A 16,549-nucleotide genomic window follows, 5' to 3' on the forward strand; every position below is an offset into this window, starting at 1 on the left:
AGATATGATATGATGTCTCAAGGCCACACATGTAGGGTCTGCACACCCATGGAAGAAATCTATTGGCTTACCTCATACAATGAACGATTTATATGCCAGGTTTCTAACAGGAGCTAACTATAAGGAGCATACAATACCCCCTTTTTTGTGACAGGAGCAACCTGAGTTGCTTCTGGAGTGAGAGAATTGGCCATCTGCAAGGACGTTGCCCAGGGGATGCCCGGATGTTTTTGATGTTTTACCATCCTTGTGGGAGGCTTCTCTCATGTCCCTGCATGGAGCTGGAGCCCCTGACTTTGGAACGCCCTCCCTGGAGAGATTAGGCAAGTCCCTACACTGCCGTCCTTCCATAGGAACCTGAAAATCTGGTGGTTCCAGTAGGTTTCCAAGCACGATTAGTCTCTAGGCCCCTCCCTTGGTCGCCAACTAGGACCCTGCTCTGCACTTTATCCACATCCCCGGCCCTATGATACTCTGTTGCACTAGCTGTTGCCTAGCCCTTCAGAGTTGGCCATGTCCACTCTGAAATTCTGGCCATTGGTATTTTGAACCCGTCTGATGGAGTAAACTGAAACTGAATTTTAATTTTTTATTGTTTTAGCTGGATTGTATGTTTTTGTTTTATGATGTTTAATTTTGTTGTATGGTCTCCTTTTTGGCAATCAAATGTTTTGCCTTATGTTGGAAACCACTATGAGTTCTCTTGGGGAGGTATTTATTTGTTTGTTTGTTTATTTATTTATTTCTATCCTGCTTCTATCCCGTGGATGGGATTCAAAGCGGCATACAACATATAAAATTTATACAAATACATCCGACTGCAATACATAATCAGATTAAAACATCATTTCCTAATATAAAAACCCAATTAACATGTCAAATAAAACAATTTTTAAAACTTGCAGCAAGCACCATTTACCAATATCCATAACATCCGGCCACTGATGTTATTTGTCAGGTATTATCAAATTATTTATCAGACTGGCCGTGCCTGGGAAGGCTTAGCTTCACAGAAAGTTTTTAATTTGTGAACAGAAGGCCAGTAAGGAGGGGGCTGATCGTACCTCATTAGGGAAGGAGTTCCAGAGCCGTGGGGCCACCACCGAAAAGGCCCTCTCTCTCGTTCCTACCAAACGCGCCTGCTAGGGTGATATATAAATAATTTATTATTATTATTTTATTTTATATTATTATTATTATTATTATTATTATTATTATTATTATTATTATTCAGTATAAAATCCTAAATTGAAGCAAAAATGGATAAATCACTAAAGTAATATGGTAAAATACAATAAAGAAAAATAAGAGACACTAAAAAAAAAAAAGGAAAAAGCGGTCCAGTGCATATAGATGCACATATACATACACCCAACAGCTAAGGGAGGCAGAAATAAATGCATTACACAGTGGTTATACGAGTGGAAGGCTAGATTGGGCATGAGCTCACAGAATCATAGCACTGAAAAGTATGTACTCCAAGGGCTCTCTTGATAAACACTCTGACAGTGAAGGAATCTACAGCTAAAATCTCTCTGTGAGGTTATCTGTTTTTATCAGTTACATAAAGGCAAAGAAAGCAAAGAAGTCCTGTGAAGAACTTTGGTGAAGATCAGAGTTGAAAAAAATCTATGTTTTAGTAGGTGGTCCTTTCAGAGGCCTGATTTCAAAGTGTAAAGTGCTTTATAAGTCAAATAGTGCTTGTGAATGTCTCTGGAATCAGGTTGCATGTTTCCTGTGGTTTACTTTATTGCTTCCATCTGATCAGTAAATTGATCACCATTTTCTGAGTCATTTGACACTTCTGAGCAGTCTTTAAGGGTGGCCCACTGCACAAAGTGTGTCAACACTGAAAAAACCTTCCTCCTTGCTAACCACCTTCTGCAAACAGAACTTGGGAAAGTTGGTTTTTAAGGGCCCCAGCTCACCGAACCCTAGACCAGTGGTTCACAAAGTGTGCTCCAAGGAACCCTTGGGGCTTCGCGAAGCATACTGAGGTGCTCTGCATTTTCTTCCTTCTCCTCTCTCCTCTAAGCTTTTCTTCTCCCTTCCTGCTCCCCCCTCCTCTCAAGTCCCTCATCACCAAAAGCCTTCCCCCCTTGGCTCATCTCCCTCACCCCCAAAAGCCTTTTCCCTCTCCTTCCTCACCAGCCAGATCCTTTCTCCTTCACCTTTCTTGCTTCCAAAATCCTATTTCCCTCCCACTGCTCAGGGGGTCCTTTACTTGTGCTTTTCTTGCATGACAGAAGCGGGTTAGACTGGATGGCCCTAGGGTCTTCCATTGAAATATTGTTACATTTATGTTGGTCTAATAGTTTGCCCGTGCCTGATATATAACATAATATATGATATAATACATAAACATTTCTTGGGGCTCCACGAGAAACCTTTGCTTCAAAAAGGACTCCACGACTGAAGAAATTTGAGAACCCCTGCCCCGGACCATATGACCCAGGAGTTGCATTCAACACAAATGAATAAAAGAGCTTTCCCAACTTCAGAGGAGATAACAGAGTGCAGCATGAAGAGCCCCCCAAATGAATATTTATATTTATGTAAGAGATTGGCTATGGCTAGTCCTTTAATTTTATGTTGGATTCCTGTAGAGGTCAGTATTCCTCAGTGTTGCTAATGAAGAAATAGCACTATGTAGTTTCTGCTTGCAGGCAAGGCATTTAGGTTGTTGGATCAAAACATGCAGCCCAACCCATATGTAGTTTGGCCTCTCCCTCACTTCATCCACACATTCTTTTATCGAGAGGATTTGAGCAAGATACTTATTAGAATTTGCTTTTGCAAAAGTGTGTTGGAAACAAGTCTGTAAACAAGGAGGAAGGTCACATAAGTAGTTATATCTTTTGAGCAATTATCAACCAAGAAAGCCTCACCTCCTCCCATTATATAAACATAGATATCTCATATCTAAGGAGTAATTAAAATAGATATATTAAAAGTAGACGCCTTTTCAGATTGTGTTGGCCTACACAATTGGACAATTGGCATCCAAAGTTCTCTGGTGGGCTGTCCCTGGGCTGCAGGGCTTCATAGATTCCCCCCCATTGATAACTCATATTTTTGTTATAATTAATTTGTTCTGAAGAGATCTGAATGCAAACAGGGTAAATGGTAGATCAGGAACAAAGGGCAATAAAGGATAGTCAATACATTTTCTATGGAAAGTTAGCAAAAGAAAAGCAGCATTCCTTTAGACCTATCTTGTAGCAATACTCCAAGGGAATCCAACGGAAAAAAGAAGTGTTAAATAGATGGCGGTTTTATTATAAAGAACGCCAAATGTGCTTGGGGTGTTTGTGTGCTTCTATACACACTAGGTTATGAACCCAGCATTGGCAGGTAAGATATTTTATAGTGCTATTTATTAGAAATTGCCATTGTTTAGTTTTGGATTTTATTAATGTTTCCATTAAAATGCATAACCATATAATGGAACCATATATAAATCTGCTCATATACATTGGGATTGCAACTCTCATAATCCCAAACGGTCATTTCCATCTTGGATATAAAGGGTGATGATGGCTTTAAGGGCTGGCAGATGATATGGAGGCTAGGAGATCCCAGCAGTCTGCTATGCCTACCTCAGTCATTGCCTAAGGCCCCTCCCACACTGCCCCTATATCCCAGGATCTGATCCCAGATTATCTTCTTATCCCAGATTATCTGGCAGTGAAGTTATATAATTCAGTTTAAATCAGATAATCTGGGATCAAATCCTGGCATATAGACCATTGTAGAAGGGGCCTAAGAGAAGTCATCATTTAAAGCAAATATCCTACAGCAGTTTGTGCAAGCCTCTATAGAGCAAGCTGAAACAAGCACATTACAGCAAGCTACAGAAGGGTTAAACATACCCACACTTCTAGAGTTTCAGTTACAGTGGGCAGGACTCCAAGGGACTTGTGGATTAGCTGAAAAACCAATTAATTAAGCGGCACCTGAAATCTTGAGCTATAAAGCTCTCAGTGCTGTGAATCTCTATCTGCTGCACGCAATGTCATATCTAGCTTGATTCCAATGCCTGTTTGCTCTTGACCTCGAACTTGACTGCGCCTGCCCATTTTGTTGCCAAAAGAATACTGACTTTAACTTCTGGAACTCTGAATCTTAGCATTAAAATAAATAAAAATAATGTAACACAGTTTTACTGTATTATAAAAAAACACTTTTAAAATTATTTCTTTGACTTTTTTGCCGGTTGCTTGAGAGCTCTAGTTGCTTGATTTCTGGTTAACTGAGAGTCTAGTGTATATATCTTCTTCAGGGTATAAATAAAAAACATAAAATAATAGATAAAAATAATAAATACATAAAATAATCAGACAAAACATATAATTATATAATAACATACATTTTTTAAAAAATCAGTTCATGTTTGGACATTGCTGAGAAGCTTTACATACTAATTAGAAACCCAGCTGCAGCAATTTGTGAAGTAGAGAATGTCATTCCAGTCATTGGACAAAAAGAATTTGATATAAGCTCAACTTGGTTTTGGCTTGTTTTGGTTTTTTTTTGTTAAGATTTATACAGTTTTCAAATTGGTATGTACAGGGCCTAGGCAGCGTACAAAGGTTAATTTTATTTTTCTTATCTGATTTTGTGTAATCTTATGTAACATATTGTAATTATGTATTCCCTATCTTCAGAGGTTCTGTTGGCAGTGAAACCGTATGTACACTCTACTTGCTTCACTACCAACAGAACCTCTGAAGATGCTAGCCACAGATGCAGGTGAAATGTCAGGAGGTCAATGCTGCTGGAACATGGCCATATGGCCCAAAAAACTTACAGCAACCCAGTGATTTTAGTCATTAAAGCCTTTGACAATATGTTATAGGTAGTCTATTTTAGAAAGGCTTATCCAAAGAAAGATTGTAATTAGAGTATAGTAGAAAGGAGGAGAATGTCTTCTTTGCACAGATATTATGGTTTTTACATTAACTGTTACATCTCCATTTTATGGGCTTCTGGGATTTGTAGTTTCATGAATTATTTAAAATCCTCTGCCAAAGAGGTCTATGCCTTTCCAAACTATAATCACGGATTCCATAGGATGCAGTTAAAGTGTCTATAATTATACTGTGTGAAAAAAAAATAGAAGCAACCGTTTCCATCACATATACCACAGAAGGAAAAAATAACTAAAATAATTAAAAATTCACTTCTGCACCCTCCCCTCCACCCCCTGGTTGATTTGATAAGAAATGGGTGCAAAGTATATATTCTCCAAACTTAACAGTTTTCTGGTTATGTCAAGGGCACATCTAGGCCAACATATGCTCCAACATTTCACAAGTGAAACCCAGGACGTGCATGACAATATTAGATTGTGATCAATATGACAAAAGTTATCAGTGAGGAAGAACACATAAGCTTGGAGAGATTTTGGAAGTTTGTTTTTGCTCAATTCTATTGAAAAGGGCAAGATTTTGCCCCCTCCTCTCCTCTCAGCTGAGTTAAGTGCATAATTAATATGTCTAAAACGTCATTTCTAGGGCACATGCTTCTTGTTACAAACTTGTTTCTCAACATAAAGCCAATTTGCTACCATACAGCAAACTTTAAAAAGCCAATTTACATAATTAGGAATATGTCCAATTAAAAATACAACATATAAGAACAGCATATACAAATGGCTATAATTTTTAAAAAAATACAAAAAAGGGAATGATTTGCTATCTTTCTCCAAAGAACTGACTTCTGAAGGAGAGGAGTGGCACATGTAGCAGCAGTATGTGGGAGAATTTGGCCAGATTATTCTAAATTAGCCAACTTTTGTCTGGCAGGTTTCCTGATGAATGCTTTGAATTTGGGATTTGGATAAGAATCTGGAGAGAAAGCAGTTTGGAGTAAAACAGTAGCAGACAGGAGAGTTAAGCATATAGCTCAACACTTTTTTTACTGTACTGTCCTGTCCTGTGGAGAAATGTAGAACAAAGGTCCCCTTTCATCTGACAGTATTTTGCCATCTCCAAATACATCATCACATTGTTTCTTAATAATCTCTTTAATAAAGTAAGCACACTCAACTGCTTTGACTTTTCTTTAAACGCTACAGTTTGCTGATTAGTGTGGAATTTTAAGTGGCAATTTTGTTATTGTTTGGTAAGATTTCCATTGCAGGAGGATTTTTTTTTCATGTCAGGAGCGACTTTAGAAACTGCAAGTTGCTTCTGGTGTAAGAGAATTGGCCGTCTGCAAGGATGTTGCCCAGGAATGCCATGGATTTGAACTGGCAATCTTCAGGTCAGCAGCCCAACCTTCAAGTCATCAGCCTTGCCGGCACAAGGGTTTAACCCACTGCGCCATCACGGGCTCCCAGGAGGATGCCAAGCTGTAGGACTAAGACAGCTAAGATGTATCCCAGTTACTTCTGGAAGACTACCAGTTGGATTCCTTCCACCACTGTCCTCAACATATGTCTTCTACCCTGTAAATGTAGTTCAATATTTTAATAATAATAATAATAAATATTTATTTATATGCCACTTTTCTCCTGCAAAGGGACACAAAGCGGCTTCCAACATGTTAAAATACAATACAAAATCAACAACATCAAAAAGACAAATATAAAACACTAGCTGTGCCCGGCCACGCGTTGCTGTGGCAAAGTCTGGTGGTATGGGAAAGAAAGTATTGAGGAATTGGTGGTAGTTAAGGTCAAGGGGAAAGGTTTTCCCCTGACATTAAGTCCATTATAAATGTGTTATATAGCTTGAGTCTACACTGCCATATAATCCAATTAAAATCAGATAATCTGTATTTTATAGGCAGTATGGAAGAGGCCTATGTGAGGCCTAACTCTGCCTGTCCCCTGGGCTGAGTGGGTTGCTAGGAGACCAAGTGGGCGGAGCTTAGCCTTCTAACTGGCAGCAATTGGATAAAAACAATTATTCCTCTCCCTCTAATTAGGACTTTGTTTTTCTTTTCTTTTTGTTGTATGAACATAGAGGCATGGATGAGGGGTTGTGCTGCCAAGTGTAGTGTTTCTGGGATGTGTAGTTTTGTTGTTTTGTCCTCTGCCGAAATTTCATTACCCTTTTATATATATAGATTATAAGCAATCAATATAAGATTAATAAACATTTAAAACAATATACATTATTGTGATGCTTATCGAATTTTATTGCACTCCGCACCGCCCAATGAAGATTCTAGTGCATATTATTTTAGGACATAAAGTTTCTTTTAATCTATTATGGCTAATAGTTGGTGTATGTGTGAAAAACTATATCCATTGTATGATCATCGAGCCTGTTAATGAAAGTTTCTACATATCTTTCGTATTTCTGACCATGGAAGGAAAACATGAGTTCAATATAATTTTTCCTTTGAAAAAAGTCTGGTTGTAATCCATTATCTTTTTACTTTCCTCTACCCTGCCCTGATGGTGTCTGGGTTGTGTTTGTTAGTCAGTGATAACCCTTCAGTGCTGGGCAGCATTGTCTCTTTTTTCTTTTCACTTTATTGGAAACTATAGATTTCTCCTATATTTATTTTATATTTATTACTGGTTACCCTGCAAGCAACTCTGCTAGACTGAAAATGAGAGTTAAGAACATAAACCTCATTGCTGTGAATTTTCTTTTCTTCCCCTGTGACAATTAGTCACCGTGACAATCAGTGATAACCTTTAATTCAGGAATATGGCTAGGAGCAGCTAAACAATACAAATCCTCCAAACAGATAATGCTTGACAAATTGTTTGTCCATGCAGAAACTGAGTATCTTAGTTTACTGTTTCTAGTGCTGCGTGTTTCTTGGGTTTAGATACAAAGAACGATTATCTCACTCTTATGAAATATCCTGCAATGATTTGGATGTCTTTCAGAAAGGAGTGTTCTTGGAGTTAAGTTGAACAAATAAGCCTGTGAAGAAACAGCAACACATTGAACAACATATTGAATATGTATTTGCGTCTTATTTATTTATTTATTACCTCACTTCTACTCCGCCCTTCTTACCCATCAGGGGACTCAGGGCGGCTTACAATATAAACATACACATCAAAAAACAGTTTTCATCAAATTTAAAAATCCATCGAGATTAAAAATTACAATAAAATTAAGAATATACATTAAAAATATACATAATTATACATTTAAATATACATATAAGGCGCTTTCCATGTCCAGGTGGGGTCTGTCAATAGGTCATATATTCTCGAGTGGAGTGAAACTTGATCATAAGTATGCAAACTGTTAATCCCAGAACCCCATAGGATGGATTCAAGATAGTTATAGTGATATTTATTTATTTCATAGAATCATAGAATAGTAGAGTTGGAAGAGACCTCATGGGCCATCCAGTCCAACCCCCTGCCAAGAAGCAGGAAATCGCATTCAAACCACCCCCGACAGATGGCCATCCAGCCTCTGCTTAAAAGCCTCCAAGGAAGGAGCCTCCACCACAGCCCGGGGGAGAGAGTTCCACTGTCGAACAGCCCTCACAGTGAGGAAGTTCTTCCTGATGTTCAGGTGGAATCTCCTTTCTTGTAGTTTGGAGCCATTGTTCCGTGTCATGAGCAGGAGACACCAATGGCCCTCCCTCACCTGACATTTTAGGTTATCGTGAGCGCATGAACATGTAGCCGAAACCCTGTCAGTGTCTTCCAGAAAGACCATCCTGCCCCCCACCCAAGTGAAGGCTTTCATGTGGGGACCATTTCATCCTAGATGTTCTGTTTCTCCTCCAGAATGAACATCCCAGGGTCCTTAATTTGCATGACCTCACCCACTGCCTCTTCCTTAACCCTTTCCTATGGTACACAGCAAACAGAGCAGATTTGATCAGCTACTGAACAAGAGGTTTGTGGAGGATTCACTATGATTTACAGGAGTTGTACCTGACCTACATCCAGAGAGCACTGTGACCCCCACCAACGATGGATCTGGACCAAACTTGGTACAGAGATGCCCCTTGACTTACTGAATATACTGCAGGGGTTAGTGGGAATGGACCTTGATTTTGGGAGTTGTAGTTCACCTACATACAGAGAAACTGTTACCCCCCACCACCACCACCAACAATGGACTGGTACCAAAGTTGGTACAGAGAAGCCCCTTGACCAATTGAATATACTGCAGGGGTTAGTGGGAATGGACCTCGATTTTGGGAATTATAGTTCACCTACATACAGAGAAACTGTAATGGACTGGGACCAAACTTGGCACAGAGAAGCCCCATTACCAACTCAATATACTGCAGGGGTTAATGGGAATGGACCTTGATTTTGTGAGTTATAGTTCACCTGCATTCAGAGAAACTGTGACACCCCACCAATAATGGACTGGGACCATATTTGGCACAGAGATACCCCATGGCCAACTGAACATACTGCAGGGGATTGTGAGAATGGGCCTTGATTTTGGGAGTTATAGTTCACCCTTTTCCAGAGGGCCCTGAACTTAGCTGACGACAGATCTGGATCAAACTTGGCACACAGGCCCAACATGGCCAACTGCGAATACTGTCAAGGTTTGGGGGTGATTGCCCTTGGGAGTTGTAGTTCACCCTTATCCAGAGAGCCTTGAACCCAGCCAACAACTAAACTTCAATGATATTATCTAGCATCCCAAAACAAACAATGTGTTATAGCTCAGCCATCAGGATCTGGCCCTCCACAGGAGACGGAGTGGAACCCAGAGGCTGATTTGGATTTTGAGCTTATCCAGGGTTTGGATCAGAGCCCAATGACTTTGCAGGTGCCTGAAGTTGTGCTTACAGAAGAACAGCTAATTGGGGAACATTCCAATGTTAACTCAAGGCTGGATTCACCAGATGGAGTTGTTGTAGGGGAGGATGTGTCTTTTGATCGGAGACAATCTATCTCACAGGATAGGAGTCAAAGAGAAGTGCTGAGAAGAAGTAAATGTTTGGCTCTCAAGCACTGTAATTAATAAACTTTCCCATGTGAAACTGTGATTGTCCTGGATCTCATTGAGAGGTAACCTTGAGGTTTCTTTAAAGGGACCTTACTTGTTGCCGTTCTTGGGGGAAGCATCTCCATTCCTGTCTCTTGATCCTTGCCATTTCAGGATACCCTGTTGGAGTTTGTGCCTTGTGACTCTTGAGTATACCTCGCCTCGTTACTCTGGTTTCCCTGCTTTTCTAGGAATACCCTCCAGGTGGATTACAGTTGTCGTTTTGCTGTGTCTTGTCCCTGCTTTCTGCAATTCCTGGATGCTTACTGACTTGGACTCTTTGCTGGAACTCTTTGAGTTCTGTTTGTGGGTTACAACTTTGAAAAACTTTGAAGAACTACCTTTTGAATTATTGAAGACATTATATTATGGGCTACTTGCTCTATTGACTCTTTCCGGTGTTTGCTTGCATATATACACACACACACACACACACACACACACACACACACACCCTCAATAAACTGCTTTGCTTGAACATCTGGTCTCAGTGTGGTTTTCAGAGTGCTCTCGTACCTTTGGGGTGAAACACAATGCCTTCTTCTAATAACCCGGGCACTGCCAGGTCTCCAAGCTAGTAATGTATAAAAAAAAACCCATAGTGTTAAAAATTTGCCATTATAGTAAAATTCCTTTGACCAGAAGCTGGCCACTTGGTGTGCCTCTGATGTCACTGTGAGAAGGTCCTCCATTGTGCATGTAGCAGGGCTCAGATTGCATTGTAAGTGGTCTGTGGTTTGTTCTTCTCCACACTAGCATGTTGTGGGCTCTACTTTGAAGCCCCATTTCTTAAGATTGGCTTTGCATCTCATGGTACCAGAGCGTCGTCTGTACCTTCCAAGTCGCCCAGTCTCCTGTGTGCCCAGGAGGGAGTTTATTATCTGGTATCAGCCACTGATTGAGGTTCCAAGTTTTTAGCCTGCCACTTTTGGACTCTCACTTGTTGAAGTGTTCCTGCGAGTATATCTGTAGATCTTAGAAAACTATTTCTTGATTTAAGACCTTGGCATGCTGACTGATATCCAAACAGAGGATGGGCCGGAGATGCCAATGCCTTGGTCCTTTCTGGCTGCTACTTCCCAACGGATATCAGGTGGTGCAATACCAGCTAAACAGTATAATTTTTCCAGCAGTGTAGGGCGTAAACATCCTGTGATTATGCGGCATGTCTCATTAAGAGCCACACCCACTGTTTTAACAAGATGATATCTACAGTATTCCACACTGGGCATGTGTATTCAGCAGCAGAGTAGCAAAGCACAAGAGCAGATGTCTTCACTGCGTCTGGTTGTGATCCCCAGGTTGTGCCAGTCAGCTTTATATGATTTTATTTCTAACACCCACTTTTTGCTTGATAATCAAGCAGTGCTTCTTGTAAGTCAGAGAATGGTCCATATAGTCATAGTTACATGAAAGTTATAGTTATAGTGATATGAAAGTGCTATAGTTATATAGAATGGGTGCTTCCATCTTCAGTTTTCAAGACACACAAGCAAATGGTGAAACTAGTTCAGTACCCACTGGGAGTCTTTGAACTCAGTACCTTGATTCTTATTCCAACATTTCTGACAGTCTCAACCAAGACATGATTCACTGTCTCCCAGTTCCTCCTAATGGTCTGCAGAATCTACTTCTTGAAGATTGTTTTGGATATTTTTTTTCCTACATCTTTACTGAATACTCCTCTAGGTGATAGTTTGTCAGTTTTTGGACCTGATCTTTATACTCGTTATTATTTTGTTACAAATTCACTCATTATTCTTTTGTATCTAGTTTGATTATTTCATCCCTGTTATTCGTATTTTGGTTAATACTCTCATTCTATATGGATTTATGTTACATGGTTTTGAAAAAAAACTGGATGCCTTTCTAGCATATTGGTTGCTCTTTTTGTTATTTAGTTTGTCCTAAAAACAACAGTGTGGAATATTTTAATACATGTTAACAATACCAAAATTGACTGGAGCAAACTGATTTTACTCTGTTTTATATTAGTTAAAATTAATCAATCTTTATAGGATCATTCAGGTACATTAATCCAAAATGCAAGAAGAAAATATAAGATTCTTCATATTGGGTTTAATTTTTCTTTTAATTGCAGGGTGGAACATGACTCTGATGGTATAAAAAGTACACAGCATTATATGTCATTGAAGCTTCTTCAGTTTCAGATGTACTCCATTCTTGGAGCGTATGACTATCTGAGCCACTGGAATTGAAGGATTTGCTGGGTCTGGTTTCAGCTCAAACCGGAGCAATGTTAATGCAAGAGCCACTTTCATCTCCATCATGGCAAACTGCTGCCCAATGCAGTTTCTGAACAAAGAGAGAGATGGGACAATATTATATTTTGAAAGGAATGACCAAGAGGCTGGATGACCATCTGTCGGGGATGTTTTGAATTAGATTTTCCTGCTTCTTGCAGGGGGTTGGACTGGATGGCCCATGAGGTCTCTTCCAACTCTGCGATTCTATGATTCTATGATTCTAATGGTTGACAAAACAAGCAACACTCCCTATTCCAAGCCTAACCCTCTGAGCATAGTCTAATTTCACATTAAGTATATAAACAATGGTTAATATAGTCATTTTAAAACAGTATTTTAAAACAGCTGAGAACAGCTAACCCCAGCACAGAAAATAACAGCTGAAAATGTAAATATCCCTTTTAAGTTGAGCATATTGGGGCGGGGGGGGGGGGCAGGGGGGCTCGAAGACCTCTGAAATAAAATTTAAATTTCATGGAGAAATAGAAGATGAAGTTAAGCCAATTTCCGCAAAGATGTACTGCTTCAGAGAAAATATTTTCCCAGAATAATACATATTAACAAAATTCGAAATGGCTGGACTTCTTATGCTATCTATCTCACCCATCTTCTTCTGGGCACAAGATGCTCAGTCTTCAATGAAATGCTAAAAATTCAAAGACAGCAGGTGCAGGTCTTATGGCTTTTACAAGAGCTGAAGAATGTGCTGAATTTTTTTGGGGAAAAATTCATCCCAAATCATTTTCATGCATATGTATGAATACTTATACCAATGTAAAGCAAATATCAAGATATTTTTACTAGCTTTTTGGAGAGAATATAGACAATAATGACAACAACAGCAAAAGCAGTGTAAGACAGAAAAGTATCTAAAGAAATCAAAGCACCAAATTTTTATATATGATTTGGGAGGAATTTCAAGGAACAAACTGAACTCAGACCAAGATGCCATGTTACTGTTTCTGGACATGATAAAGAATGAACTGAAAATGACTCAATTGACAGCAGAGGTGAAATCTGCAATTGAACAAGTTGACAAATTGGGGGAAAGAGCAGATATTCTTGAAAGCAAAATTAAAGTTGCAGATGATGGAAAGGTTTCTAATAGGGAAACTTGGACTTATTAACATTACAAGATCTTAAGGAGACAGAGTATTGTATCAGAATACAAGACTTAAAGGAAGAATCACAAAAAGGCACAAGGAGAATGATGATGGAGGCTTTAGCAGACTATTTGGGCATAAAGGAGATTAAACTTGAGAAACAGGTTGACAGTTTTCAGGATCGCAAATAGAAGAGTGGATCACAAGGAAGTACCAAGAGATGTGATTGTCTGTCAAGAAATTCTTCAGATAGGAGATTCTACAGAAATATCGAGAAACCAAATGGACATATCAAGGAAGACAGATTATTATAAAGAAACATCCTAGGACATATGTTGGCAAAGAGAAAATAGTATTATTTCTTGAAGCTTAAGAAGAAAAATACTGCATATAGATGGGAGAAATTGGAAGGGCTACATTTTTATTTGAATAATAGAAGACTCTGGATTACAACATTGCAATAAGTGAAAGAATTCTACAACAATCACAAACATGATCCAAAAGAAGAGGAACTGTATAAATTGACATATTAAATCAGCACAATGCCTTTAAAATGGAATTTTAGCATGGAATAGATGAATAAGGCATTTAAAAATTGGCCTACAACATTTAGTGAATAAAAATCATTGATAGAAAGAAGAACAATATTAAACCACAAATGTTAGACAGCAAAATTATTATTTACTACAATTTTTGTCTGCTTTCTTTTGATACGTCGTTGGTTAAGTGTGTTGATAATATAACGTTGTATGATACTATCCTGGGGTAAGATTGGGAGTTTTCTCCAAAATATAATATATAATCTACTATTATTAGAAGATTTACGATCACCACTGTTAGAAAATTACATTGTATGAAGGAAACAATGGAGCAGCTCAGAGGTTTAACCCGCTAAGGCTCTGAGGGCTCCTCATGGAGGTATAGCTCATAAAATAAACTTCTACTTATATTCAATTAAAGTTAGTTAGATAGACTAACAGTGGAACAATTTCCCTTAGGACCTTTTTTCTTCCCCTCACAGTAACATATCTTCATCCATTAGATGAGGTGTGAAACAATGTGGATAGCTGTCCTACACTCCTCGCATAAATGTCTGACCATGTAAATAAATTCAGGAGCAAAAAAGCATAACTGGATACATAAAAACATTAAATAATTTTACCTTGACCCAGCAGAAAAAGGGAGATATGCGTAAGGATGGCGCAAACATGAATTCTCTGGGGAAAACCGCATGGGATCATATACCTGAAACAGAAAATGAAAAGTACAAGTTCTTGAATGGAGACAGTAAGGGCTCTTAGGGCCAGTTTTTGATAAACTGTTAGCTGCATTCCAATAATCAGACAATTCTATATATGCGAGCTCCTAGTCTTTGCTTTGCATACTGCACTACATACAAATATCAATTTTTGCGCACATTCAAAGTGCATTTTTAAGCATTTGTTGACATGTTGTAAAAGGAATCCTGCAGGCAGTGGATGTAAGGAGCCAAGTTACTGGCACATGGAGAATTTTTAGGCATGTTCTTATTGCCAGTCAATAGTTGAAAAAGCCCCTGTATCACAAACGGAAATTCATTATTCTGGTACTTTCTAGATGCTATGGACAAGAACTCCTATATTCCTGATCACATAATATGTTGCGGGGTGGTGGGTGGTGGTTACAGATTCATGGTTTAAGATACTAGGAAGGCATCAAACTGCCTAACTTTAACAGAAATGGTCTATTCTTGCATCCTCATCTCTCCAAGCCATTTATAATATACTTCTCTGAAAGGCTGGCTAAATTGTGCAAATTGGGGTGTTTATTTGGTTTTGGTCTCTTTTGATCACTGTAGATCATTATATGTGGAAAATTCTTGCTAAAAGGGATCAAAGTGTTCCTTTCCATACCTATATCATATGAACTCGCTTTAAGAATTATGTGCCATTCTTTTAAATAATGACATTATCCCTCTGTTTTCCTGGTTTAAATGTGCCTGGTTCTATCCATTTTCCCCATACACATGATTACTAATTGGTTTGTTTACTTACCTTAGGGTTGTCCCATACTTCAGAATTTCTGTGCAAAGCAAATATACACACTCCAACTAGAAAACCTGAAAGAAGAACAAGGGGTTGCAAAATCAGAAAATTGCTGTACGCTCAGTTCATGGTTTCAGTGTGAATGTTAGGAAAGCACATATGCCATTTATACCCTTTCTGGACAAGAAGAATCATTGCAATCAAAACCTGACTTCTCTAATGAGGTTTTATATGCATCTGACTCGGAAATATGTTCAGAGAGCTACAAGTGTCTCAAAGTTCAGCTGCCATAATTTTAAGAGAAGTCTGCTGATTGGGACATATCAGTCTGACATTGCATTCATAGTTGGCTCCTAATTGATGTCTAGGCCAACTATAAAACTCTTTATTTTTAATATCAAAATTCATCTGGGAAAACCACAATATGTCAAAGACCATCTTTTCTCTTAAAGAAACATTTACTCAGTTATGAATGATTATACATGCAGCACCTTAGCAATAAATATAGCGGAGAGGAGAGATTTGTATCAGTGTCTTATTTATCATTTTATTGTCTGAGCTGAGGTGTGCTGCACTCACATGAGAGGGCAAAAACAAAAGTGTCTCTGCTCTTTTAGATTGATCTGGGTCTACTACTATGAAGGACAAAATGATGTTATTTCTCACTGTCAGAAAAAGAGCAGCTAGTATTATACAAACCAGGCTTCCAAACTGTTTTGTCTGTATGTCTGTTTTTGAATTATGGATGTTTTAATTTAGAGTTCAGTTATTTTGCAATGATATTTAATGGAAACTACATGTTTATGTTAATTTGCTTTCCATTGCATAGCTGTTCTGCTTGCCTTTGAGAACAGAAGAAAAAAAAAACGGACCTTTTGGCAGGGTTCGTCCATCATCAAATGTCAGAGGTGAATCCAATGTTCGAGCTATTAAGGGTACTGGTGGGTAAAGCCGAAGGCTCTCTTTGATGCACATAGTGGTGTATGTTAGCTTTCCTAGGTTATCCCTGTAAAGAACACAGAAAATACACAGGAGGAAAGTGCCAATAACTGAATTTGTTTAAAAGCTCCCCTAAACATATTCTGGATTACCCTGAACAGAAATATTTGATTTGTTGAAAATACATAAGCTTTTAAAATTGTTGGAATCAGTGAAAAAATATATAATATGTCACCCAAGAGGACCTCTTATATGACAAACAAAACAATTGT

General features: G+C 38.6%; 1 protein-coding gene across 3 annotated transcripts in view; it reads right to left on the reverse strand.

The window, feature by feature from the left end:
* Positions 1-1,045: 1,045 nt before the first annotated feature.
* LOC100562497 (cytochrome P450 4A4) overlaps positions 1,046-16,549 on the reverse strand; it is a 28,466-nt gene continuing 12,962 nt past the window's right edge. The window contains exons 9-12 of one of the 3 annotated variants that reach the window (XM_062978328.1): positions 16,211-16,344; positions 15,348-15,412; positions 14,477-14,559; positions 1,046-1,139 (exon numbers count right to left, since the gene is read on the reverse strand). In XM_062978328.1, the coding sequence (XP_062834398.1) occupies positions 1,127-1,139; positions 14,477-14,559; positions 15,348-15,412; positions 16,211-16,344 (295 nt within the window). In that variant the 3' untranslated portion in view covers positions 1,046-1,126. Of the gene's footprint in view, positions 1,143-12,003; positions 12,261-14,476; positions 14,560-15,347; positions 15,413-16,210; positions 16,345-16,549 lie in introns of those variants that run through there. The other 2 variants (XM_062978327.1, XM_003224417.3) reach the window with 2 other exon arrangements.

Source organism: Anolis carolinensis, chromosome 4 (assembly GCF_035594765.1).
Source record: "Anolis carolinensis isolate JA03-04 chromosome 4, rAnoCar3.1.pri, whole genome shotgun sequence".
Taxonomy (NCBI): Eukaryota; Metazoa; Chordata; class Lepidosauria; order Squamata; family Dactyloidae; genus Anolis; species Anolis carolinensis.